The 27,602-nt window shown below is 53.5% G+C and overlaps 1 protein-coding gene across 1 annotated transcript in view; it reads right to left on the reverse strand.

Moving 5' to 3' along the window:
- Positions 1-22,426: 22,426 nt before the first annotated feature.
- CDK18 (cyclin dependent kinase 18) overlaps positions 22,427-27,602 on the reverse strand; it is a 70,006-nt gene continuing 64,830 nt past the window's right edge. The window contains exons 18-27 of the mRNA XM_047076441.1: positions 27,315-27,409; positions 27,030-27,092; positions 26,010-26,133; positions 25,788-25,908; positions 24,921-25,018; positions 24,587-24,692; positions 24,418-24,460; positions 23,665-23,755; positions 23,271-23,348; positions 22,427-22,516 (exon numbers count right to left, since the gene is read on the reverse strand). Coding sequence (XP_046932397.1) covers positions 22,482-22,516; positions 23,271-23,348; positions 23,665-23,755; positions 24,418-24,460; positions 24,587-24,692; positions 24,921-25,018; positions 25,788-25,908; positions 26,010-26,133; positions 27,030-27,092; positions 27,315-27,409 — 854 coding nt within the window. The 3' untranslated portion in view covers positions 22,427-22,481. The remainder of the gene's footprint in view (positions 22,517-23,270; positions 23,349-23,664; positions 23,756-24,417; positions 24,461-24,586; positions 24,693-24,920; positions 25,019-25,787; positions 25,909-26,009; positions 26,134-27,029; positions 27,093-27,314; positions 27,410-27,602) is intronic.

The raw sequence follows: 27,602 nt of genomic DNA on the forward strand, positions 1-27,602 counted from the left end.
AGCACGTGACATATAATAACTTGTTGTTTACTCTTTTTAAAGTAGGCTCTAGGCCCAAAGTGGGGCTCAAACTCATGGCTCTGAGATCAGTGCTGTACCCACTGAGCCAGCCAGGCACCCCTTGTTTACTTTTTTTTTTTTTATTGAGGTTAAACTTACGTACATTAAAATGCACAAGTCTTTTTTTTTAAGTTTATTTATTTTGAGGGAGGAGAGGGGCCGAGAGAGAGAGGGAGAGAGAGAGAGAGAGAATCCCAAGCAGTCTCCGTGCTGTCAGCTCAGACGTGAGATCGTGTGATCAGACATGAGATCAACTGTGACATCGTGACCAGAGCCAAAATCAAGAGTCACAGACTTAACTGACTGAGTCACCCAGGCACCCCTAAAATGCACAAGCCTTAAGTGAACAGAGTGAATTTTTATATGTGTACATACTTTGGTGACCACTACCCAGATCGAGATATAGAATATTTCCAGCACTCACCCCAGAAACAATAGCTTGCTTGCTCAATATTGTGTCTGTGAGAGCCTAAGTTCATTATTGTTCTTTCTTTAAAAAAAATTTTTTTTTAATGTTTATTTTTGAGAGAGAGTGTGAGCAGGGGAGGGGGGCAGACAAAGAGAGAGGGAGACAGAATCCAAAGCAGGCTCCAGGCCCTGAGCTGGCAGCACAGAGCCTGACGCGGGGCTCAGTCCACGGGCTACGAGATCATGACCTGAGCCGAAGTCAGACGCTTAACTGACTGAGCCCCCCAGGCACCCCTATGTGTGGCTGGTTTACTGAAGTCCTATACAGTACAGGACACATGGAATAATGGGAACGTGGGAGCAGGACAGACCTGCACTGGGTTCTGGCCCTGCCCTTGACGGTGTCGGCTCAGGGCTCGACATTATAAGCCTGATTTTCTTCAACTGTAACATATCACGTTCTTGCTGGGTTGTGGCGGAACGACATGAGAACACATTCGGGCCTCTGGTAGATCACCGAGGCCGGCGCTGTCTACACCTCCCGGTTGCCTTCCTCTACCCTGAGTCTCATTTACTTTCAGTGTGGGTTCCTCTTCCCTGCGGGCACGCTTTGGATCCCAACTCAGTCATTCAGCGGAAGGGCAATCCCTCCAGCTGTTCCGGGGTAAGGATGACACCTCGCATTCATTCATAAAGTGTGGTTACTAATTGTCATCCAAATCACTGAGAGACATACTGAACGCGGACCGCCCCGCTAATTCACCTTTCGTTTCGGAGCTCGGGCGAGCTGCTTATCCCGCGGGGACCTTCCCACCCACCCACTGCTACCCCGGGGGCCTGTGTTCTCTCCGTCTCCACTTACCACCCTTCCTGTGATCACCAGCTGGGGTGTCCTTAACGCGGATCAACTGTCAGCTCCCCGAGGACGGAGGCTGGGTCACACATGAACCCTTCTGTTCTCAGGGGCACAGCACAGCACCTGCCTGGTACACAGCAGACATTCAGAAAATGCCAGTACACGAATTTAAAGTTTACGATAAGCTTGACTTTATGAATAAACTCTGAGGCAAGCGATCACGTTCCTGGGGGATTTCATGAGGGATGTACCATTCATCTACTTAATTAGCAATTCTCAGACTTGTCTATATATTGGAATCAGCTGGAAGCTGAAGAAAGTCGGACTCTCTTGCGGGTGGAGTCCCGGGTTGGTATTTTGCAAAAGCTCCCCAGGGCTTTCTAAGGTGCAGCCAAGGTCGGAAACCACTGCTCTCCGGAGAATCTACATTTTACCACCAGAGGTTTGTCTGCATATCCTGGCACACCTTTTAGGCCCCTCATTAAAGTGGCCTCATTGAATTGTGTTTGGGCTTTATGCCTCGCTTGAGGGCCCTCAGGATATGTTAACGGAGTTATGTTTGGTAGGGATGTTGTTGCCGACGGAGCCCTAGATGCAGATGCACAGGAGAGAGTTCTGCTGGGCGTCAGCACCAAGAAAAGCTGTGATTCACCCGAACATTCAGTTCTTTTTTATCGTACGGATGCTGGGAGTCATTTAATTAACACTAGTTCTAAGCTGGTAGTAGCTGCTGGAAAGCTCATGGCCAAGGGCATGGTCCACCCTGGTCACCTATACAGAATTTTATAGTATATGTATTGCGTACTGACCTGGTTCCTTTTTATTGTCCGTCCTTTTATTCTCCTTTCCCCATTTTTCCATTTTTTTTTTTTTAGTTGAGATAAAATTCACTCTTAAAGCATACGAGTCAGTGGTTTTTAGTATATTCACAAGACTGTGTGACCTACACCACTACCTAATTCCAGAATGTTTTCATTATCTCAGAAAGAAACTCTATCCCCGTTAGCAGTCACTCTCCCTTCCCCCTGTTCTCAGCCTTTGGCAACCACTGTCTACCTTCTTTCCTTATAGACTTACTTCTTCTGGACAATTCGTATAAACGAAATCATATAATGTGTGGCCTTTATGTCTAGCTTCGTTCATTTAGCGTGTGTTCCAGGCTCTTCCATGCTGTGACGTGCCTCAGTACCCAGCCCTTTTTGTGGCTGAGCAGTATTCCATTGTACGGATACACCACATTTTGCTTTTCCGTTCATCAGTTGATGGACATTTGGGTTTCCACTTTTGGGGTATCGTGGATAATGCCGCTACGAACATTCAGGTAGAAGTTTCTATGTGATCCTTCTTCGGTTCTCTCGGGCGTCTACCTACCAGTGCATTTGCTGGGCTCACATAACAACGCTCTGGTTAACTACTTGAGAATCTTTTCTCACATAATTTTTTTTTTTTAATCTTGTTGTACTGTATACGTCTCTGTAAGCCTCTACAAATCCTCCCTTTTGGAACGAGGCAGAGTACAAATAAATAAATAAATCCCAAAGCACTCCCAAGCCATCTGTTTAATAATCTGTGCTAGAATTCTGCCAGGATTCTATACTGAGCCGTTTGGTCTATGGTTTCCAGAAATACCTTCTGGCTCTTTGTGAAAAGCAGAACGCTTTCTCATCTCCAACGTCGTCGACGTTTATCCTGGTCATTTTTCAGTCTTACCTGCAAGGTACTTCATGACGCAGGTGTCTAATTCCCTTGAATCTGGCCTCCGGCACTCATGTGCTGGCACACAAGCTCTCAGTGCCTGCCTTCTCATTTATCCCGTGATGCAATTAAATTTTTATATCCAAGTACTTCATGCGTAGGGTTGAAAACACAGTTGAACAGAGGAGCCTACGGTGCACAGCCTTACCTCATCCCTCCTCCCCCCTAACTTCGCCCCCCAGAGGCGACCACTTCTACCTCTGCTGTTCTGGGAGTGATTTCCATGTCTCTAAATAATACGCCTATGCTGCTGTTTCTGGATTTCTCCATTTGAGATATCCTCTATTGATTTGTAACTAGGAAGGATAGGGAGGTAGTTCACATATATCACCCATACAACCCTCTTCCCTGCCTCCTCCCAACATGGCTAGACAGCTGTTTTTATTCAGCTCCTCTAAATAAAATGAAAATAAATCTGTCGACTACCTTTGCTGCTTCAAGTAACACATTTATTTCTCATGCCGTCGGCTATTGCCAGTTTGGACTCACTATTTTGTGGGATACGGATACGTCTCTCCTATGTTTCCCCTGTGGCTCTCCTTCCCACCTTCTGTCTTCTGAGCATTTACTTGAAATGCTCAAATGTTGCTGACAGGATATTCTAACTTTCTAGCCATAATCAGGTCTTCCTGCTTTGCCTATAGGTTGGTTTTAATGGTTTGAATCCAGTCAATGATGTGTGCATTTGTGACCATGTAAATATTGTCCGAGGCAAGGGCCAGCAATGCCTTGTAATTGCATTTCCCTTTATTTGTTTTAGTTTATCCTAGAGTCTCATATTGACTTCCTTCTTCTTCTCATTGCCCTTCTCTTCTTCTCTTCACTCAACAATATCATTTTCTTGAGTTTGTTTTACAACTCTGAGATCACGAGTCATTTGCTCTTCTAAAGAGACAGCCAAGCGCCCCTGGGTGAATTGCTTCTCCGTCACACAGCTGTCTGTCTCTTCCCTGGGACTCCTTCCCTTCACCGATGCCCTGGCCTGGTCCCACTGGTTTCCCCTCCCTTCCACCTTCCCTCTCTTGCCTCCTCTTCTCTCTCTCTCCCTTCCTCCTTCCCTCCTTCTCTTTTTTTCTTGTTTACACTATAATTTTCCCGTACCCCACCTTCAAGTCATTTCTTAAGAAGGGGTGATTTTCTGAGTCTCTCATTTCTACAAGTAGCCTGGCTCCGCCCTCACACTTGAATGGTAATTTGGATTGATATAGACTTCTGCATTAAGAATGGCTTTTTTCAGGCACCTGAGTGGCTCAGTCGGTTGAGCGCCAGACTCTTGGTTTTGACTCAGGTCATGATCTCACTGTTCATGGGATCAAGCCCTTAGATGGGACTCTGTGCTGACAGTGAAGAACCTGCTTGGGAGTCTCTCACTTCCTCTCTCTGCCTCCCCTCAAAATAAATAAACTCAAAAAAAAAAAAAAAGAATTGTTTTTTCACACGATGTTGAGGGCATTGTTGTAGCCTTAGTTAATGGGAATCCTGAAGCTAGTCTGATTCTTTTTTTTCAACATTTATTTTTAAGGGCTGCTTGGGTGGCTCAGTCAGTTAAACATCTGACTTTGGCTTAGGTCGTGGCTCGTGAGTTCGAGTCCCGTGTCTGCCTCTGTTCTGACAGCTCAGAGCCTGGAGCCTGCTTCGGATTCTGTATCTCCCTCTCTCTGTCCTCCCCTACTCACACACTGTCTCTCTCTCTCTCTCTCTCTCAAAAATAAATAAATATTTTAAAAAATAGATTTATTTTTAAGTACTTTCTATACCCAATGTGAGGCTCGAACTTACAACCCCGAGATCAAGAGTCACATGCTCTACCTATGAGCCAGCCAGGCACCCTTAATTCTTGTATTTTTAGAGACAAACTTTTTCCCCCTCTAGGGAAACTTTTAGGATCTTGTGTTTGTCATTGCTATTTTAAAATTTCACCATGACAGATATGTGGATCTCTTATTCATTTGTGATTCTTGGTGTCCCCTTTACATTTGAAAATTCTTTGGTTTTGGGGAATTACTTTGGTTTTTTTTTTCTTTTTTTTCTAAGTAGGCTCCTTGCCCAAAGTGGGGCTTGAACTCATGACCCTGAGATCAAGAGTTAGATACTCTAGGGGTGCCTGGGTGGCTCAGTTGGTTAAGTGTCCGATTTGGCTCAGATCATGATCTCACAGTTCGTGGGTTTGAGCCCTACATTGGGCTCTGTGCTGACAGCTCGGAGCCTGGAGCCTGCTTCAGATTCCGTGTCTCTCGCTGTTTCTACCCCTCCCCCACTAATGCTCTGTCTCTCTCTGTCCCAAAAAATAAATAAACATTAAATAAAAAGTTGGATACTCTACCGACTGAGCCAACCAAGCGCCCTGTTTTGTTTTCTTATTTGAGAATTTTTTTCCTTTCCATCTTCTTTGTACTTTTTTTCTGAATAGACTTTTATCCAGATATAAGAGTAATTCTCTAATTTTCTACCTTCCAACACCTTTCACTGAAATATTTATTTCCATAATCCTATTTTTATTTTTTTAATGTTTATTTCTTTATTTTGAGGGGGAGGGGAGAACGTGAGCAGGGGAGGGAGAGAGAGAATCCCAAGCAGACTCTTCACTGTCAGAGCAAAGCCCAATGAGGGGCTCAAACTCACGAACCTCAAGATCGTGACCTGAGCTGAAGTCAGAAGTCAGATGCTTAACCGACTGAGCCACCCAGACACCCCTCCATAATCCTATCTTTAATTTCTAGTAGCTCACGTTTATTTTCTGGTTGCTTCTTTCATAGCATCTTGTCCTTGTTTAGTGACCCAACAGGTCCTCAAATCCACTTGAAAATACCTGTCAGTTACTGAAAGCTTTCTTGGTTTCTGTTTCCCAAGTTACTTCTCTTTCTTATGGAGCATCCTCCCTGCCCCTAATTATGTACTTTTGTTTCCTTTTCATATCTGAGCCTTTTGTCGAATGTCTGATGATCTTTGTCCTTCTGTATTTAAGAGTGAGGCTCGGCTGGCCAGTTGGCAGGTTTCCTTTCCTTTGGGAAGGGAGCCTGGGTCACACGGGGGGATTCCAAGTAGCAGAAGTGGAAGGCCCTCCTTTGCGGTCACTGAACCTTCCAGTTGGGGATGGAACCCTGCTGCCCTATGTGTTGCTTAGGAATCGGGTCTTCCTAGACTGTTGACCAATCCTTCTCTTTTCAGCCATGACTGGGTCTCCTGACTCCCCTGGGCCGTCCAACCCCACGGACTCTCTGAGGCCTGAACTCCCCTGTCGTCCTGCTGGGACGATGTGGGGCCTTCTCAGCCGCCTCCCACTCTGGGCTCCCTTCCTCGCCTTCATCAGCAACCACTCGTCTCCCAGTCCGCTCCCATACACCCCCTGAGAATGTTCGCCTGTGCTGGCCTTCCTCCTGTTCTCTTCCTCATTAGGAGAATGTGCTTTTCGTCACTGCTTTATTGTCATTTTGGTGGGGGGGGGTCACAGGAGGGACAACACACATGTGTGGCCAGTAGTCTGTCTTTAAACAGAAATCTTCAATTCCCTCTTTTTCCCTTTTTGCTTATTTATTTTTTTAAAGTAAACTCCTACCCGCAATGTGGGGCTTGAACTCATGACCCTGAGATCAAGAGTCACATGCTCCACCAACTGAACCAGCCAGGCGCCCCTTCAATTCTCTCTTAATGTGTCTGTTTTATGGTTTTCAGACTGAGGGTCACTCTGTCTTTTTTTAAAAAAAATTTTAAAAATGTTTATTTATTCTTGAGAGAGAGAGAGATAGAGAATGAGTGGTGGAGGGGCAGAGAGAGAGAGAGAGAGAGAGAGAGAGGAAGACACAGAATCTGAAGCAGACTCCAGTCTCCAAGCTGTCAGCACAGAGCCCGACGCAGGGCTCGAACTCACGAACCTCGAGATCGTGACCTGAGCCAAAGTCAGATACTTAACCGATTGAGCCACCAGGTGCCCCTAGAGAGGTGTTCTTATGCAAAATGACATATGTGCAAAGTTATTTATTGCAGCACTGTTTACTTAGGCAAAACACGGTGGAAAGCCCAAATGACTGAGTAGAGACATAAATTAGAGACAGCCATATAATGGAATATCATGTAGTCACAAACATGAGAACACTTTATGTATTGATAGGAAATGGTATCTAAGATATATTTAGTAAAAACTGGGGGATGCAGAATAAGTGGCTAACACTCTTGTGACATTTGTGTAAAGGGGAAAAAATAAGATGTGTTTGTGTTGTCTATGAATAAAGTCCCTTGAGGTTTACAGCAACAATCACATCTCCAAGGAGGGGAACTAGCTGCTGGGAGATGGGGTGAAAGGGACACTTTCTTTTTAAAATTATTATTATTATTATTAATGCATATTTATTTTTGAGAGACAGAGACAGAGCATGAGTGAGGGAGGGGCAGAGAGGGAGGCAAACACAGAATCTGACACAGGGCTCGAACCCATGAACCGTGAGATCATGACCTGAGCTGAAATCGGACACTCAGCCGACTGAGCCGCCCAGGGGACACTTTCACTATAAATGCTCTTGGACCTTTTAAATTATGGAGCACACAGATGTGTTGTCTATTAAATATAAATAAATTAAATTTAAAACTCCCCTTTGTACCATCTCAATTTAGTTTTTTAAAAAGCATGCATACTAAATTATTATAAAATAATTGTTTGTTAATCTATATTCTCTGAATTCAGATTATGTTCTAATATAACATAACCCTTTAATATGAAATATGTATTTTGCTATATAATATGCCTGTATATTACATATTGTATTTATCATACTTATCCTCTTTTTAAAGTTCTCTTTATGAAAAAAGAATCTGAAGGGAAAACATCAACATGTTAACAGTGGTTATTTCTGGGTAGCTGGCAGATGAGTGATTTTAATTTTTTTCTCTCTTCTTTTTCTGTTTCTCCCCTCACTTATTTTAAATTTTTAAAAATTTATTTATTTTGAGGGGTGCCTGGGTGGCTCAGTCGGTTGAGCATCCTACTTTGGCTCAGGTCACGATCTCCCAGCTCGTGGGTTCGAGACCCGCGTCGGGATCTGTGCTGACGGCTCAGAGCCTGGATCCTGCTTCGGATTCTGTGTCTCCCTCTCTCTCTCCCCTTAACCCACTTCTATTCTGTCTCTGTCTCTCTCAAAAATAAACATAAAAAATTTTTTTTAATTAATTAATTTATTTTTTTTTTATTTTTATTTTTTCAACGTTTATTTATTTTTGGGACAGAGAGAGACAGAGCATGAACGGGGGAGGGGCAGAGAGAGAGGGAGACACAGAATCGGAAACAGGCTCCAGGCTCTGAGCCATCAGCCCAGAGCCCGACGCGGGGCTCGAACTCACGGACCGCGAGATCGTGACCTGGCTGAAGTCGGCCGCTTAACCGACTGCGCCACCCAGGCGCCCCTAATTAATTTATTTTTGAGAGAGACAGAGACAGCAAGAGTGGGGGAAGGGCAGAGAGAGAGAGAGAGAGAGAGAGAGAGAATCCCAAGCAGGCTCTGTGCTGCCAGTGCTGAGCCCGACGCGGGGCTCAATCTCAAGAACCTTGAGATCATGACCTGCGCTGAAACCAAGAATCGGGCACTTAACTGAGCCACCCAGGGGCCCCTCCCCCAATTTTTAATGATAAAGATATATTGCTTCTAATGATCAGGAGAAAGCCATGTATGTTCCCCCTTCCCACTGTTTGCAGGAATCCCTTCAATGTGCACGTCGAGGCCCCTGTTGCGTTTGCATCCTCCTCTGTGGTTCCCCGTCCCTCCCCCCCACCCTGCACCCCTGGAAGGGTTTATGACCCGTGAACACGGCCCCTTGGCTGTTCTCCCCTGTCCTGCAGTAATGCGACCCAGTCTGTCCAGCTCAAATATCCCCCCTCCCAGATAGAATCAGGGGCGCCCTCCTTTGTGGCCGGGTAACCCACCGTCCCCCTCTGCACCGGATTCCTCATGTGTGTGGCCCTTGTCTTATGAGTCACCGTGCTTCCCGGTGCAGCGCAGGCCCTGACTCACCCCGAGTGCCAGGAAAGTGTGGGCCTAACGGCTGTTCCCTCATGGCTTCTTCCACCTTCTGCAAGATGGAGGCACTGAGAGAATTACTATTGGCCACAGTCTCTGCTTTGGTGTCTCCTTTCTGCGTGTCAGAGTTTCTAGGGTGTGAACTTGGTGTTCTGCCTGACCTGGCCGCAGTCCTGGTTCCCCTCCTAGCGGGGCCCCCTACCTAAGTGGCATTCTTCAAACGGGGATGCATCTTCCAAACCAACAAGGGGTGCTGGACCCCCTCCCAGTGGTCCGGTGTGAGGAGACAGGGCTCTCCCGGGGTGGCTCGTCTGAGGAAGTAGAGGAGTCCCCTTCTTCATGTCCCTGGAGAACACGGGGCTGGGAGACGAGGTGACATTTGCGGCAGAGACTTGTCCACGGACCCCCCCCCCCCCAGCCCTCCAGGAGCCTTCCAGTCTTCCTGCCCGCCCCTATCTGGAGGGATGCTGGCCAGAAGGGACGGGGTGGGAGCCGGAGGGGTGACTGGGACAGGGCCCTCCTGCCCGTCTCCCTGCCTGGAGGACCTGAATTTTCTTTCCGTTTTGCAGAAGAAAGTTGCTGCCAGAGAATCCCACTCCTTCCCGGTTTCCCAGAGTCCAGAGACCCAGTGGTTCATAAACTGCACCCCCGCCCCTGTGCCCCCCATCTCTCACCAAGCCCTGCCCCCAGTTCACAGGGGAGCTGAACCTAAAGGAAATGACAGCGGAGAAGATGTCAAGTTCCTCTCCCGTCCATTTTTGCCCTGGCTTCAGGGATGCTATTTGAGACCTTGCCCCTAATCTGGCCACTGTTGTTCTCACCCTTCTTCCCCAGATTTCCCAAGAGGCTGAGTCTCGGCCTGAGAGTCTGGACACTGGCTCCCTTTGCAGCATCGCCCTCGGATGAGAGCGCCACGAAGGCTGGAGGCGGGGCGCACATGGCCCTGGGTGGACACGGGCAGTTACTGATGGAGCCCAGACCATTAACGGTCTCCCGTGTCCGAAACCCTTCCATTAATAAGTGCTAATGGCTGATATTTACCGAGGACCTGGTACGTCCCAGACATGTTCTGAGTGCTCCCCTGCGTTAAGGAAATGGATTCGTTGACCACATCTCTGTTTTGCATACAAGGAAACTGAGGCACAGAGAGGTAAAGCAGGTGACCCAAGGTGAATGGTCTAGCCAGGATCTGAACCCTTTGGCTCCAGAGCCTGTGCCCTTAACTGCAAGGCCAAGCTGCCAGGGGAGAGGCCGTCTGCCAGCCCTGCTCTGCCTCCTTCCTGCAGCTTCTTGTAAAGCGCACACGTTCCCGGCGAGGGCCCAGGGACGCCTCGTCCACCTCCTGAGTGTGAATTAGTTTAGCAGGTCCTTCCCCGCCGGAAGGAGTTGGCTGCGGGCCTAAGGATAACCCTGGGCTTCTCGCGGGGTGGGTGGGGAATGGAGCCTCAAAAGAGGGCGTGCGGGTCAAGGAAGAGTGGGCAGCGTCCTCAGAGCCGCTGAGGGTGGCGGAGAGGGGGAATGGTTAGGTCCCCCAGCTCGGTAGGGACAACAGCAGGGAGACAAGAGGAGGAACAGTGAGGGTAGAGTGAAGAAGGGCCTGAGCTGGCCCCTCAGAGCCAATGTGTGACCTCCTGGAGAGGAGCAAAGGGGCTTGGAGGCAGATGGACAGGGGAGTGGACAGACAGACAGGGCAGTGGAGGGGTGGCAACAGCCCTCGAGGGCTGATCTGGGTGTCAGTGTCCTGCGGGCCATAGCCTGAGCCCTGACCCTCCAAGGATGCCCCGGGCCACTCCATCAGAGTCCAGAGTCATGATTCTGAATTTGAACCCCCCACACCCAGCCCAGCTCTTGGCTCCCCAGGGGCATGAAGTGTGTCTGTGCCAGCTGGAGGCCAGATGCTGCCAGGAGCCTTCTGTTGGAATTGCCTAAAAACCTAGAATAAACTTGTGCCACCATAAACCGTGCCGTGGACCATTCGGGGCCTACAGCATGCCCCCTGGTCTTCATGGTGATGCGGGGAGGTGGCCCAGACTATCCTCATCTAGCCTGTGAGCACTTGCGCTCAGGGAGGTTGCCACTCGCTCAGGATTCAAACCCAGAATTGCACACACTGAGCGTGACCCTCCTGCCACTAACCCACAGCTGCCCCCCGGGGCTCCCAGCCAATGCTGTAGCTGTGGGGCCTTCCTGGGATCCCCTCAGGAGTTCCTTGCCTTCCAGACCCTTTGCGCACTGCTTCCCAAACCTCTGTTTGCTTCAGAATCGCCCGGGGAGGGTATTTAAGATGCAGATTTCCAGAGTTCACCCGGCCCCGAGATTCTGACTGTGGAGTCTGGGTGGGGGCCCAGGGTTCTGAATTCGCAGCACACAGCAAATAATTCTAAAGCAGGAGGTTCCTGGAGGCACCCAGCTCTGAGAAACCTGTACTATTTGCCAGCTCAGGATCTCAGCTGTCTGTCCCAAACCCTTTCCCATGGCAGAGGTCCATAAACATCCAAGGGATGAACGAGGACCCCTTTATCCCTGATTTTGTCACTCAGGTTTCTCTTGTGGGCTTAACATGTTGTAAAGGGCGACGGGAGACTTTTCTAGGCTGCAGATTGGTCGTCCTCATAGGCTCCAGGCTGCTTCTCCTGGGTTTCACTCCTCAGGCAAGGGACACGTGCGTGAGGTGAGGCCACCATGAGGTCGTGGCAGGGGCATCGGGCTGCACCCACATTTTCAGACCAGGTTGGTGCTCTCTTTGGCTAAAGTCACAGAAGGCAGTCCAGACCCCAAGGCAGTGTTTCTCTGATTGTGCCCCAGCAACTTCAGAGTCACCTGTGTTGTCTGGCAAAAAATGCAGATTCCAGTCACCTAACCTTGTTCTGTTGAGGGGTGGGGTGGGGGACGGGGCCCAGAACTCTGCATTCTTAGCTAACACCCCAACCAATTCTTATGGACGCGAACGGTTGAGAAATCCTGCTGTAGAACGTGGATTTTGCAGCGTCACAGACCTGGGTTCAAAGCTCAGCTCTGCCACGAGATAGCTGTGTGTGTGTGGTCTGGAACTAATTCCTTAACCTTTGTGAGACAGTTTCCTCATCTATAAGAAGCGGGTTACTATGCCGGCCTCTTGAGGATTAAATCAAACTGTGGGAAAATCGATACACAACACCCGACATCGGGGAACCTCTCCGGGGGCACGCCCAGCCACGTGGTAAAGGGGGGGGTGCACAAATTAAATGCCTTCCCTGGGAGGGAAGAGCTGGGCGTACACCCAGCATTACTCATCCATGGCAAACGCCGAACTGTTTTAACACATTTCTGACCCGCGTTTCCTGTAGGATGAGCTCCATGAGCTTTCCAAGGTGACCAGATCCGGTTCCCGTCCTCAGGTGTGAGCCGTCCCAAGTTGGAGTCAGGTGATGTAAACAGAATAACCGTTCAATTTGGCCCCTCGTAGGCAAGTCCTCCATCCCACCCTCGCCCCCAACCCCTTTCCCCTCCACTTTACATTCCCAAACCCCTCTCGCTGTGGGACTAGGCCCTCTCTGCAAACCACAGGTCAGCCAAGGTCCCTGGGACCTTTAGTCTGGTAGCCGGCTGCCAGGAGCGGGGAGTCTGGGAGTCTTCCTTGCCTTGGCTCCCCGAGTCTGGCCCATCCAAAGAAATGCCAACACTTGTGAGAAGCTTCCATCATTCATAACGGGTCAGTTCCCTCCGGAAATGTTCCCCAGCTCTGCTGAAAGCCTGCCAGGCGACTCGGTGACGTCCAGGTCTCAGCCCACACAATGGGCACGGGCAGAACAATGTGGAGTCGGAAAAACATCCCGCCTGTCCTTAGGCTCACATCCTCCTGGGAGCCCACCCCACGCCCATCCCAAGGCTCCCAGAGCTAGTGGGAAAGGGTGGGGGGAGAAGGAGGGGTGCAGAGAGAGGCCCCGAGCAGCTGTGGAAGAGGCAAGGTGAAGAGTGGCTGTCTTTCGAACCAGCTGGGCGAGTCAGATTAGAAGTCAAATTAGGAGCCAAAATTCTGGCTCCCCTGCCAGCTCTAGGGGCCAAGGGCTCAACAGCTCCATACTGGAACGGATTAAAATTGGAGCTGGCAAAAAACTAGTTCAGTGAGGCAAATAGGTGTACCTGATGGGAGACTTTGCTTTGTCACTTAACTAACCGTGTGCAAGGTGTTAAAACTCCCAGGGCCTCAGTTTCCACATCCGTGAAATGGGGCAATCGTGCCTGCCCCTGTCTACCCCACAGGATGTTTTCAGAGCAAAATGGGCTAGTGTGCATGAGAGTGCCTCAGTCATTGCAAACAAACTCACCACCTGGTATTGTTCGCCTAACAAAGCAGTTAGGGTTGGGGTGGCAGTGAAGACCGCCCAGTTTACAATCTGAACCCTAGGAAGACACTGGAAACCCGAGTACAGAACGCAGGCTGTTAGAATTTCTAGATAGTGAGGCTTGGGGGTACGACTGGTTGGAGGTGGAGGGTGTTGGATGACTTACCTCGAGGTCACATTACCCTATCAAGCTCTGGTTTTACTCAGGTTGTGTGTATTTGGGTGACGTTTGGGTGATGGGGGTTATGAGAGGCTGAGACCCCCTGAAGCCCTAGTGTCAGCACTTTGGTGCCGGCAGAACTGAGCACACAGAAAATATTCATGGGGTGGATCACGGAAGACTTCCTGGAGGAGGGGAGTTTGAGACATGCTTGAAAGGAGGAGGGAGGGAAATGATTCATACAAAACACTGAAGTGGAAACAGGTTGGTGTAAAATCTGGAGCAGAGGGGACACTCTAGGGCATCTGGGGCCCCCCTTCACTCTAGGGACAGGGGCGCTGAACTCCCAGCAAGGAGAAGCACCTGTCCAAGGCCCAGTGAGTCTGACTGAGCCGGAGCTGCTGAGGGAGGTGGAAGGAGAAGTCCAGGCAGAGGGAACACAGACAGATGGACTCTGGAGGTGCAGAGGCTTGAGAGAGGAAGCCCCTTCCGGGAAGGTGGGGTCCTTGGCCCAACGGCACGAGTGTAGATGGTCACACTACAGAGTAGATGGTCAGACACAGGTGGAGAAAGAGGCTCAGAGGCTGGGGAACATAGGGCTTGGGAACCTTGCAAAGATGCCGGTAGGACCATCAATGGGAAGATTCCTGATGGATCAGACGTTTCATTTTTATATTAATTCATGTTTCTTCACGACCCTGACCCGAACCTAGAGTGTAAAGGTGCAACTCACTTTATGAGGCTTGTAACACTCACAGGTACTGCGGGGGCTGAGGAAGGGGAGGGGAGGGAGGCTCACGGCGGGCAGGGCGCTCCCACCCTCTGGGATTATCACCCGGGCATCTGTGAGGAGCAGATAAACGAAGCCCACTTCGAAGCCATTATTATTATTCCTGCAATCGGCTTATCTCTCCCTGACCAGACGTTGAGTTCCTTGAGGAGAGAGCACTGTTTACTTATTTCTAAATCTTTAGTGTTTCACAGGGTTGCTTGGGCCAAGGAGATGTTTAATAAATGTCTGTTGAAGTAAACAAAGGACATTTTTTTAAATTTAGTCAATTTGTTAAATTCACAGCACTCTGCCTGGAACATAGATGTGTTAGGATAAGGGACGTCGGAATTCTCCAGCTCTGATGGTAGTTCGGGAAGAAGAGTGGCTCCCCTGGGACAGAATGGGTTTTATTCATCCCTGGACTACCCCCCCCCCCCCCCGCACAGTACTTCCTCCCTCTAGTGCTCCCTCACGGCACTCACTGGGAAAACAGAGGGTGAGTGATGTCTGCTTCTATCCTGGGAGACAGGTAACAACGCTAACACTTAATGTGGTGCTTTCTATGTGGCCAATAAATTCTGAGTGCTTTCCGTGTATGAACTCGTTAAAATTTTTTTTGATGTTTATTCATTCCCGAGAGAGAGAGAGAGAGAGAGAGCGAGCACAAGTGGAGGAGGGGCAGAGAGAGAGAGAGAGGGAGACACAGAATCCGAAGCAGGTTCAGGCTCCGAGGTGTCCGCACAGAGCCCGACGTGGGGCTTGAACTTGGGAACGGCGAGATAATGACCTAGGCCGAAGTCGGATGCTTAACCAACCGAGCCACCCAGGCACCCCTATGTATTAACTCGTTTAATCTCCACATTAATCCTACGCTCACCCTATTTTACAGATGGGGAAACTGAGGCACGGAGAAGCCATGTTATGTGGTCCCACAACCAGGAAGTGGTGGAACAGGATTCAAGTCGAGGCAGCCAGGCACTAGAGAGAGCTCTGCTCTCGACCTCTGCCCTGCTTGTGAATCCTGACCTTCCCCGCTACCTTGTATGGTGAAGCTGGGCCGTCCTTTCCATTACCAGGTGGAACTCTCGGCCAGAGGCATACAGTCACAGGTGGCTGAGGATCATCTCTCTAACCCCTGGCCCCATCCCCTCTTCCCCAAGGCAGCCTTCCCACCCTCAACAGCTCCAGCTTCTGGAACCCCAGGTTTGTTCATTCCCACACCCCAGAGTCAGTCCCAGCTCTTGAAAAGCCAAGGGAGTCTGGTCTTAAAGCGAGTGACCTGATTGGGAGGGTGGCCCAAGCCTCCTGGAGTCCAGGGGGAAGGAGGTTTGCAACCCACAGCCACGGTTTACTACATTTTTCTCGGCCACTCTGAGCAATGCTTCTCACCTGTGGGCCAGACCTTGCTCCCCCGCTTGGCAAAGTGGAGACCCAAAGAGTAGTGTCAGACCAGGTACGGATCCGGCCGACCCAGATGGCCCCTTCCTCTGCAAGCCGGTAGGACTTAGGAGAGGCAGTGCACACCCCCAGAGCTCCCAACAGGTGCTCCCCCAGCCCCTGCCACAGTGCTTCTAGGGACAGAGCACTGGCTACCTCAGAAGGCAGCCGACCCACTTTGAGTGACACCTTGACCCAATGCTTTTATTGTAAACTTTTCCATGCTTCCTTCCCCAGCTCTGTGGAGACAATACTCTGGGCTGAGGTCATCTTAAAGGCTTGCAAAATCCTTGAGATGGAAGGTGCCTAATACATTGTTGAAAATAACAGATCTTATCAAGGGTGAAGAAAGCAAGAAACGAAAAAGCGGCCAATTCTAATGCCAGGATTGGGATCCCGGGGGGAAGGAGAGGGCTGGAATCCCTGCTGCTGGGGACCAGGGTGGGCATGCGCAGCGTACCCATGCCACCGTTTACCAAGCACTGGGTGCCAGCCCCAGGGTTCTCATGAACCCTCACAATCCTTTGAAAAAGGGTGATGCCGCAGAGAAGGAAACTGAGGCACAGAGGGGTGTAACATGCCCAAGGTGGCCCAGCTTGCAAGCAGCAGAGATGGGATTTGAATCCAGGCCTGTGTATTTTGGAGCCCTGGATGTGTAAGACTCCGTCTCAGGAACCCAGGACCCAGCTGACCCCTCCTCCAGGGAAAACCTGGATGGCATAAAAAGGTTTTGTTGTGTTTGAAATGTTAAAGAAGAAAAGAACAAAAAGAAAAGAAAAGAAAAGAAAAGAAAAGAAAAGAAAAGAAAAGAATGAAAAGAAAGAAAAGAAAACAAAAAGAAAAGAAAGAAAAATAAAAGAAAAGAAAAGAAAAAAAGAAAAGAAAAGGAAGAAAAGAAAAGAAAAGAAAAGAAAGAAAAGGAAAGAAAAGGAAAAAAAGAAAAGAAAAGAAAGAAAAAAGAAAAGAAAAGGAAAAAAGAAAAGAAAAGAACTTGGTAAATTTTAAAAGACAACTCTCCTTCCCTCAAGTAACTGAGATCTCATGAGAGGAAGCCAAGACCACAATCCTAACTGACTCCGACTCTGAGCTCCCCCAAGTAGGGTCTAAGTCAGGGTCAAGTTTGTATCCGGGTGGTACTGGAAACAGAGCCTGGCACATTGTCAGGAGCCCTCAGATGAATATTGAATGAGGGAAGGAGGCAGGGAGGGAGGAGGGAGAGGGGAAGGAGGAGGCAGAGGGGAGGGGGGAGGGGTCAGGAAATAGGAACAGGGCAGAAGCTCCAAGCAGGGAGGAGTGCTGCCTGCATCCAGGAGGACAAAGCCACGCGCCTGCCACGCTCTGGCTGCCCCCCCCATGGCCACACAGCCACTGCCACAGCGCCCCATGCCCCCTGCTTGTGTCGACGTCACTAGAAAAGGGATGAGGGTGAAAGAAAGGGAAGCTTGGCCTCAGGAGAGCTTTTCAGGGATTCGGGCTTGGGAGGCCGCAAGATCTTCTTCCTCAGGGAGAAGGCCAGGTCAGCTGATGGCTCCCCAGGGTTAAGTGTTCCCCCCCAAAGAGGAAGGGGGAGGGGCAGAAAGAGGGCGTGGCAGAGGGGAAAAGGGAGCGAGAGCCAGGAAGAAGGAGGGAAGGAGGGAGAGGAGAAGAGGCTGATGGGCGGGGGAGGCGCCGGCAGGCAGCGTACCCTCTGCCCCGTCCTGTCCTGTCTCGGGCGGTGGCACACCCTCACCGGAGCTGAGCACCGACCTTCAGAAAGGCCGCCAGGCACAGCGGCCTCCGGCCTCCATGTCCTATGCTGCCCTTCCCATTGGTGGATGGTGGGAGGTCCAGAGGGTCCAGAGGAGGAGCTGGCTGGTGGCAGGGGGCGTGTGGTGGGGTGGGGGCGCAGTGACTGTTGGCTAACCCTCTGGTGCCTATGGTGACCTTTGCTTGTAGGTGACCGGAGGGCGAAGGTGCTGCTCCCAGTCCTCAGGACCCCAGCTGTGCATCCTCTGTGCTGGCCGCTGGCCGCCCACATCTCCCTGGGAGGCCGGTGGTGCTGCTCAGGCGGGCGGGCCTGGGTTCAAGTCCTGACAAACCTGCTCACTTGCACATGCTCCATTAGGGTCATCTAAGGAGCTTTTGAAAAACTACTGATGCCTGTCCCCACCGCCAGGTCTGAGCGAACCGATCTGAGCTGGAGCCAAGCATTGGCATGTCCTACGTGCTCCCCGGTGGCCTCACCAGCCTGCCCGGCCACTGTGCTCCAGCCTGCCTCCTCCTTGCTCATTCTCAAGTACGCTCCCTTCAGGGCCTTTGCTGGAATGCTCTGTCCTTGGGGGTCCACCTTCCCCGCCCTGCCTCAAGTCACAGCTGCCCCTGATCTTGTCAGAGAGCCCCCACACCCGGCCGTCACATCTGTCCTGACCCTGCTCAATTTTGTCCTGTCACACTTCTGACCCCTGGATGTACCATGTGTGTATCTGGGTGACATCTTTCTAAGCTCTTTGACAGCAGGGACATGGAAGTTCTTTCACTGCCCCATCCTCAGGGCCCAATATAGCGCCTGGCACTCAATGAGCACTTGACAAGAAGGTGTATGGAGACACCTTCTCCGCCAGCAGGCCTGAGCCCCTGGAAGGTGAGGGAGCCCCATGCACCTCGGCGTCCTGGCCCAGCGACCGATTCATGGTGTGAGGATTTGCTCTGGAGACAGAAGGGCTCATGAGTGCTGGGAGGCCTCAAGATGGAAGCAGGGGTCCAAACGGACGGAGGTGGAAAGATGGGCCAGAAGGGCGCTGCTTCAAGGAAGACAAGGAGGTCTGGTGACGGCGCTGACCCTCAGCGGGTCCAAGCAGCCGAGCAGGGCAAAGGGAGTGGCGGCCTGGGGGACTGGACCAGACTGGAGGGGCAAGGCGACTGGGAGCCCACAGGAAGGGAAGGTGGGGCTGCGGAGAGTCAGCCCCAGGTCCCACCCCACCCCTGCAGCCATCCACAACTAGGACCTTTTGTCAGGCAGCTGCAAACTACAAACGCCCGGCAGAGCGGGCATGGCGAAGGGAGAGGTCAGTCGAGACCCCGGGATCTCTGACCTACTCCAGGAGCAGATGGCACAGTGGTACCAGGGGGGGTATGACTCGCTAAGGGGTGCTTTTGCCCAGGGCTCCAGTGAAACGGGCAGGCTCCTGAGCCCTAAGGTATAAGGACATGATGGCAGGGGTGTCCAGGAAACACGTGCCTGTGTTGTTTAGCCTGGTCGCTAGAGAGCCAGGTGATGGCGCCTGACGCCCTCTGCCCCTACAGCTCATAACCAGACTCACCGGGCCCTCCAGCTGCCTTCTCCGGAAGCACTTCTGCACTGAAAGGTTTGGAGCGCTAACTACATACGAAGCCTGGTGCGAACCTGTCGCTGGGGGCCCCAGGCTTTCTTGGGCAGCTCAGAGTCCCTTGATGCCCCCCCCCATAGACCTCCAACATACCCCCCCACCCATGTGAGCCTCCACAACAGACAGAACAGCTGTCCCCCCCAGGAACTCTTAAAGGGGCAGGCCCCTCTGTGAACTGGTGGCCATCGCTGCCTGCCCACAACGGTGGTCTCGCGAGGTGCTCCAGCAAAGCAGCGGCAGCCTGGAGTCCTGCCTTGTGCTGACTCCCCTGGCTCCGAGGGCCCCGCACTGTCCACACCTCCTTCTCTCTGCTCCTTTCCCTCCTTGAAGACCAATGGCTCATATGGCTGACAGACCTGGGATTCTTATTTGCTTGATGACTCTGGGGAAGACAGTTAACTTCACTGTCCTCACCTGCAGAGCAGGGAGAGCGACAGGCTGTTGTGAGGGGTCGGTGAGATGCTTCCGCACGTGCTTGGCACGTAGTAGGGAGTCTCATCAGTATCAGGTCTGGGCTCTTTCCAAACTCAGCTTTTTGTTTTGTTTTTGTTTTTTGGTGTGTGTGTGTGTGTGTGTGTGTGTGTTTGAGAGAGAGAGAGCTCACTGAAGGGGCAGAGACAGAGAGAGAGAGGGAGAGAGTGAATCCCAAGCAGGCTCCGTGCTGTGAGTACAGAGCCCAATTCAGGGCTAGATCTCACAACAGTAAGACCATGACCTGAGCGGAAACTAAGAGTCGGACCCTTAACCGACTGAGCCACCCAGGTGACCCCCCACTCAGCTTAAAAAGTCTGACTTGGGGGGCACCAGGATGGCTCAGTCAGTTGAGCGTCTGACTCTTGATTTCAGCTCAGGTCATGATCCCAGGGTCGTGGGATCAAGCCCTCTGTTGCTTAGCATGGAGCCTGCTTAAGAGTCTCTCTCTCTCCCCCGCCCCGCCCCTCTCCCTGGCTCATGGTCTCTCTCATATTCATATATTCATATATGAATATATGAATTCCCACCACTACATCTCCCAACAAGCACTAACTGTCCTATAGTTTGGTGACCGGCTGCCTGAAAAGGGTGAGGAAGTCCAGGGGGCAGAAGTGGTGCTGGGCTGGGAACCAAGCCCTGGTCTGCCGCTTACTTTCATGACCTTGGAAGACATCACCCAACCTGAGCATTAGCTTCCTTCTCTGAAAGCAGCCACGCCAAGGATGTCAGTGGATTGGAAAGTGGTTATGGCTGGCTATGAGGCCACTGGACACGGAAAGTCAGGAGGTGCGGTTTGGGGCTGGCCTTCTCCGAGTGCTCTTGGGAGAACAAGCCTGGACGCTGACTTGGAAGACAGAGCAGGATGCTGGGAACTTTGGAAGATGTGTGTGCAAGAAGGTTGTGTGTACCCGAGGTGAGGGGCGGTCTGGGCAGCACAAGGTGGATTCAGGGTTTGTGGACACTGCTGCTGGGCTGGAGGACAGAGGTGCTCACCCTCGTTCTGTGCCCTGGCCTTGGCCATTCCCCAGGTCAACTCTCTCTTAAACCTCCCTCCTTCCCTCCCAATTAGTCAGGAAGCTGTTCAGTTGGAGGAGCAGGAGGGTCAGCTACAGCAGCCGGCACCCCTCCCCGGGACTCCCTCTCTGGCTGGCTCCACCCCTCCAGCCACCACCCTGGGCAGAGGCCTCCTCCACTCCACCCCACAACACCCAGAGCTGACTTCCGGCCCTGGAGGCGGCAGCATCCGGAATCCAGCAGGAAGGGTGCAGGGAACCCCGCCCAAGCCCAGGGTGGGCTCAGAGATCCACACAAACCAAACTCTCTGTCCACTTTATATATATATACATCTACAAGCACGCCCCAGCCGCACTCACGAGGCCTGGAGAAGGGCCTTCAGTCGTCCATCTTTGGCATCAATCTGTCAAAATCAGCTTTTCGGTACAGACTGCTCGCTCCTTTCTGTACAACATGAATTAAATATATTATCTGTCTTTGTGCTGAGTCACAGGACATTCACAGTACAGTGGGGGAGGAAGGGAGGGACTTGTGGGGAGGCCAAGACCCTCCAGGGCTGCCCCTCAGGCTGAGGGGTCGGGCTGGGCAGGGGTCTTGTGTAGCAAGGCCGGGCCTGGCCTCCTCTTGGCCTTGCCATTCGAGATTCAGCCAAGTGTTAAGGAGACCTTGGGGATACAACAGGCGTGCTCTGAAGGGGTGGTGAGGGCGCCTTCTTTGGGGCTGCGGCCCCTCATACTCCCAGCCTCTCAGGATCAAAGCCTGTGCGTTCTATCCCACCTTCCTCCACCTCAGACCGTGGCATTTACACCCTACCCTCTGGGGAGAGGGGTGGGCAGAGGTATGGGGAGGCTGGTGCCAGGATTGGGTGGAGCATGGATAGGGACACAGGGGTGGGAAGGAGGGAACGGGGTGGGGGGGGAGGGGCTGTGCTAGCCCCAAGGAGCCGAGGCCGGCCTGGCACCAGTGTCAGGGTGACCTTGCATATCTGCGTGTCACCCCCAGGACCCTGGCCCAGGGTCGGCTGATCAGCGCCCGGGCTCGATAAGCAGGAACCGCTCTCGGGAAAGGGTGGACAGGCAGGAGCTTGGGTCAGAGCTCCAAGGGCAGTGAGTGCTCTGCCACCTGCCAATTTAAGGCAATCCCGTTCAGACCAGGAAGAGGGGTGGGAGCCAGCTGAGGTGACAGAGTGAAGCTGGTGGTACCAGGCCACCTCTGGACTCAGCTGGACTCCAGCAGCATATGGGGCCTCTGGCCAGGAGAGGGGATGGGAACATGATGAGGGTGTGGAGAAGGGGGGGTGGGCTGCTATTCTCTCTGTTGCTCCAGGGACACCCTCCCTTCGAGTGGGGGGGGGGTGGGCTTTGGCACACACATTGGCACGCAGGACTCCAGGGTCCTAGACAAGGTGCCGTGCCGCTTCCTGCTCTCAGAGGGGAAGAGGGTGAGTGAAGTGTGGGCAGGGGTGGGGGGGGGCACGGTGCTGCCCATGTCCTGGGCACGGTGCTCAGTCTGGCCCCTGGAGTCTCCCGCCTGTGTGGGTCCCACGCTGGTGCCCGAGCACTTCAGGGTGAGACAGGGTCTGAGGTCCCTCCCCGCCCCCTCGTCTCCTCCTAGGACAGCGGCTCCCGCCCCGGCTCCAGGGCCGGTGACAGACGGTGTGGTGTGTAGGTGAAGGCTGCAGGGGAGGCATGTGGGAAGCAGGAAGAGGAAACAGCCGTGGCCAGAGGTCTTCTGGGCCAGCCATCAGCCCTTGCTCCTCAGTCCTGCTGGGGCCACGCAGGCCCCGTCCTGCCTGTGGTTGTGCTCACTGTGACCTCTCGTCTCTCGGGCCGCAGCAGGGGGGTCACGGCTCAGAAGATGCTCTGCCTCCGGCTCTTCCCTCGTCCTGGACAACAGAGGGGAGAGGTGGGGCTGCAGCGAGGGGCCTGGGCAGAAGGGGGCCCGAGATCGGGAGGGACGGCCGTGCTCCGGTGCCACTCTGACAGAGCCAGCAAAAGTATGGTCTCAGAAGCCGGCAGGTCCTGGGTTCAAATCCCATCTCTGTTACTTACTAGCCGCATGAAACTGTGACTTCACCTCCCCTATGCCTCAGATTCAGTGATTATGGGATTATTCAGCATTAATAGTACCTACTTCAGGGCACCTGGCTGGCTCAGTTGGGAGAGCCTGTGATGCTTGATCTTGGGGTCGTGAGTTTGAGCCCCACGCTGGGTGTAGAGATTACTTAAGAAAATATATACACACACACACAAGCACCAGCTATAAGGGGTGTTTTAGGATGGACTGGAATAACGCACCTGTCACCCCCTCAGCTGTCCTAGAGACATGGTATGGAGGTGACAGTATTCAGAGTGTGAATGTACCAGAGAGAGCACGCACCTTCATCAGGGCTTTGTCAGTGCTGTGTCTGGGGTGGGAGTTGACAAGGGACACCCTGGAGGAGGAAGCCTGGGCAGGAGATAGGGAAGCCAGCCCCTTCCCCGCTCCCCACGGGCTCCCCGAAGGAAGGCCCATGTTGCGGAGGCCATGCTGATTTCCCCGCTGCAGGAGGGGCTGGTGGGCCCCATCTCTGTCTTTCCGGAGGGAGGAGCAGCCTGCCTGGTCTACTCCAATAAGGGGAGTGGTGGGGGAGCCCCTACCTGGCTGCTGAAAGGCCAGGCCCCGGTAGCCCGGGTCCTTCTGGAGCTGAATCTCCTTCAGGGAGAAGATGGAGGCAGCTGTGACGAGGGAGGGAAAAGGCAGGGAGAGAGCTGGGTAGGGGCGACCTGCTCCTGGAGCCCGTGGCCCCCCACACCTCCTGGCTGGGGAGCCCCTTCATTCAGGACTGGGCCTTTCAGGCGGTGTCTTAGATCCCAGTTTCTCCCCTTAGTGTCGGACGAGAACCCAGGGAAGAGAAGCCCCGGGCCCAAGGCTGCTCGGCTAGACTGGGACCTGGGGCCTCTTTGCTCCAGCTCTTCCGCCCACACCTACTGCCCCTTCTTTGGTTCCGGGGTGACCCTGGTCCCCCTCCCCCAGCCTCCCCCAGACACTCACTATCTTCGAGCTGGTGCACACGCTCCCCCAGAGACCGGAAGTAGGGGTGGCTCAGGGCAGCCTCTGCTGACATGCGACTCTTGGATTCATACTGAAAGGCAGAGGGTAGGCTATTGGGCCCTGGCTGGGGACTCTGGGCACCCCTCTGGGTAATGCAGCTACTGCACTAAATTAGGTGGCCAGGATGCGAGGGGCCGCAGTCTAACCCGGGAGCCCCCGGGGTCAGCCGCCAGCCTCCAACTCCAAGCCAGTCCTAGGTCTCCACTCTTAGGGTCTCCAACTACCAAGAGAAAGACAGAAACGGGACTTCCAGAGAGTGACCTCCTCTTGGGATGGAAACACAGACGCTAAAGCAACCATGACCACAACATCAATAATAGAAATATTAACATGGGATACCACCAACTACCCTTCACTGCGTATTTACTTCACGACAGGTCGCATACTGTGTTCCATGATCTCAATTTGTCCTCGTGACCATCTTCAAAACTACGAATTATTAATTCCTCTTTGCAGTTGAGGAAAAGGAAGCCCAGAAAAGTGCTAGAACTTGCCCACGGCTACACTGCTAGTAGGTGGGTCTGAACTGAGGTTCGAGTTCAGAGCACGCCCACTCCCAAGTCCCTCTTGGGCCTGGGTTGGGGCGACAGGGTGGAAGATGGGGGAGACGCCTGAGCTCTGGCGGAGGGCCCACGTGGGGCACGGGGGTTCGGCGCTATTTGGCTGCCTGGGCCCGGCCAGGCGCACACTCACCAGGAGGAGGCTGGTCAGGAGGTGGATGCCTTCGGTGTCCAACCTGCACGAGAACGGAGCGGGCACAAGCCTGATCTGGGTGGGGTGTGTGTGTGTGTGTGTGTGGCCACCTCCAGAAGGGACAGCCGGGACCACGAGCAGGCCAGGAGGTGTGGGGAGGCACGGCTACCTGGGAGCGTGACTGATGAGCGGCTGGGGGAGGTATCGTGGGAAGTTGTAGGCTCTGAACTCCGACAGGGCCAGCACACCGGGCCACGTCTCTTCCGTAGGGGTCCCTGGGGAGACGAGAGGGGGTGGGAAGGGCATGGTGAGGGGCCAGGGCCAAGGGCAGCTTGGAAAGGTGCAACGAAGGAGGCGGGGGCAGAGAAGGGCCGAGGCCACAGGGGTGGCCGCCCGGTTGAGAGCGAGGGGGAGCCCCTCTTCCCAGTCCCTTTAGGCGCCTGGGCTGGACAGAGTCCTGGCGCCCCCTGGTGGCGAGAGGGAGGGAGCGGCCGGAGACTGACCGAGGAGTCGGAAGATGAGGTGTAGTTCCTCCTTGACCGTGGAGCCGGGGAAGAGGGGCCTCCCCGTGGCCATCTCGTAGTGGATGCAGCCCACGCCCCTGCGGGGAGCAATGGGCAGGGGCGGCGTCAGGCTGGGCCTCCTCGCACCTGCCCTTCCTAGGGCTGCTCCACCAGGGCACCAAGGATGCCCTGCCTGCCACGGTGGCTCGAATGGTCATGGTTCTGGGGTGGGCGGCCCGGGACACTGGAGGCTGGCACAGCCCAATCCGCCACCGTGGCCTCTCTCTGGGGCTTCTCTCGGCTCTCCCCTCACGCTGTGGAGTTTGCGGCTGCACCCATGTGGCATCCTTAAGCAGTGCTGTCTCAAGCTTTGTCCACGTGTGCCCCCACCGGAAGAGGAAAGTCCATAAATCCACTCTCCTGGGGAACCCCTGGCACAGAGCACAGTGGCCATTCATCGGAAACCTGTGTTTTAGCTTTAAAACTGGGCTGGTTTTTCATTCGACCCCAAATCATACGCGTGTTAATTTTCCCACAAAAACAATATATCCTTTCCGAAATTTTCAGTAGAACCGATGCTTGGGGGAGATTCCTCACGTTTACTCTGGAAGGCCTACCGTACCCTCTGGTCACCTCCTGGGGGTCCCTGGGGGCATGTTGCAGAAGCATAGCCTCGGAGGGTCTGTTTAGAGCCAGGGGAACCCCGGGGTAGTCCAGACTTAGTTTTTCGTATCCAGCTACTTCAGCAGGATGTCACATGGCTTCTAGTCAAAGGTTAGGCAGTTCTTTGCAGAGGGACTTGAGGCCGCAAAAGGGAATGTGGGGGTGTGAATCCCCCCTCACCTTGGCCCCACGGCGCTCACTCACCACATATCGATGGGGGTGGAGTACTCTGTGGACCCCAACAGCACATCGGGGGGCCTGTACCACAGGGTCACCACCTCATTGGAGTAGGTCTTCGTGGGCACCGACTTGGCCCGCGCCAGGCCTGGGGACAGACATGTCACTGAATCTCCCTCCCCCACAGCCCCCGCCTCCCGAGGACACCGTGCCGGATCCCCCCTCGCCCTGCCGGGCCGTGGCCCTCACCGAAGTCAGCCAGCTTCAGCTCCCCCCTCTCGCTAATGAGCAGGTTCTGCGGTTTCAGGTCCCGGTGCAGGATCTTGCGGTGGTGGCAGTAGGCGAGGCCCCGGAGCAGCTGGAACATGAAAATCTGCGGGAGGAGGGGAAGCGGACGGTGAGTGAAGGACACAGCGTGTCCCACGTGGGAGACCCTGCGTCTCTGCCCCACGGCTCGGATGGGGATGGGGCAGGGACGGAGGGGCAGCGAGGTGTCTGGAGAAGAGCAACCTCGTGTTCTACCCACGCTGCTCCCCATCCTGGGCTCCGTCTGTCCCAGGGGATCGCATCCACAGAGGAGGGCATCAGGTGTGCTGGAGGCCAGAGAGTTCTCTGGCCTGGGAGCTGGGGGTGGGAGGGTGGGGCACGAAGGGCCAGGAAGGGCCTGGGCGGGGAGGTGTGCCCTTGATTCTTTAACAATGACCAGAAGAGGTCACTCATCCTTTTACGCTTCTCCAGAAGCCTCCCTTTATCCATACACTCATTTGACGGATGGGAAAGTGGTGCTCGGAGCTGGCGGGGGGATTCTATGTCAACAGCTAGATGGTGGTAGAGGGTGTGTGTCTGCACTGGTGGGGTAGAGAAGGGTGCTTACCCCGAATGGCAGTGACCTTGCACACCCTCATACATTTGAAATTTTTTTTTAACGTTCATTTATTTATTTTTTGAGAGAAAGAGACAGAACGTGACGGGGAAAGGGACAGAGAGAGGGAGACACAGAATCGGAAGCAGGCTCCAGGCTCCAAGCTGTCAGCACAGAGCCTGATGCGGGGCTTGAACCCACGGGCCGTGAGATCATGACCTGAGCTGAAGTCGGACGCTCAACCGACTGAGCCACCCAGGCGCCCCAACCCTCATACACTTGAAGGTCTGAGCAACCTCAGCAGCTGGGCCCCTATTGGTGAGCGTGGGTTCCCACACTGGGCTTGAAAACAGGTGGGTGCCAAGATAGGGTATCAGAGGGGAGGCGGCCCTCCTTGAGGCCCTCACCTTGACATTGTGCATGCTCATGAGGTTTCCACAGTGGTCCAGATACTGCTTCAGGTCACTGTCCTGGAACACAGAGCCTGGCTCAACCCTGACTTGTCCTGACCCCCGGCCGGAAACCCCTCCCTGGGCAGAGCCCAAGTTCGAGCTGCCCTTTAAGCCCCCCTGGCCCACTCCCGCATGGGAGCATCTGAGAACCTGGTTCTAGAACAAGGCCTGGGCTGCCCCCTCCCGCTGTCCCCACCCCTACCACTGAAAGGAGAAGCCGCTAGCCCCAGCCCAACTCACCAGGTACTCAAACACCAGGGTGAGAGACCGCTCCGTGTGGATGAGGTCATGCAGCGTCACAATATTGGCATGCTTTAGATTCTTCAGAAGAGACACTGTGGGGTGACAGGCCCACCTGGGTCCCTGGGGCCCCACAAACCCCTCATTCCCTCTCTTCCCGCGATCAGCCTCGGGACCCCCCCCCCCCCCCCGCAGCAATGACCCTCTGTCCCCAAGCTCCCACTGGGGATCAGGTCAATGAAGCCCTCCTCCCAGGAGCCCCCAGGAGCGCAGGACCCTAGGACGTTG

Source organism: Lynx rufus, unplaced genomic scaffold, assembly GCF_022079265.1.
Source record: "Lynx rufus isolate CCGP_SWC_20201006 ecotype Redwood Valley unplaced genomic scaffold, mLynRuf1.p SCAF_15, whole genome shotgun sequence".
Lineage (NCBI taxonomy): Eukaryota > Metazoa > Chordata > Mammalia > Carnivora > Felidae > Lynx > Lynx rufus.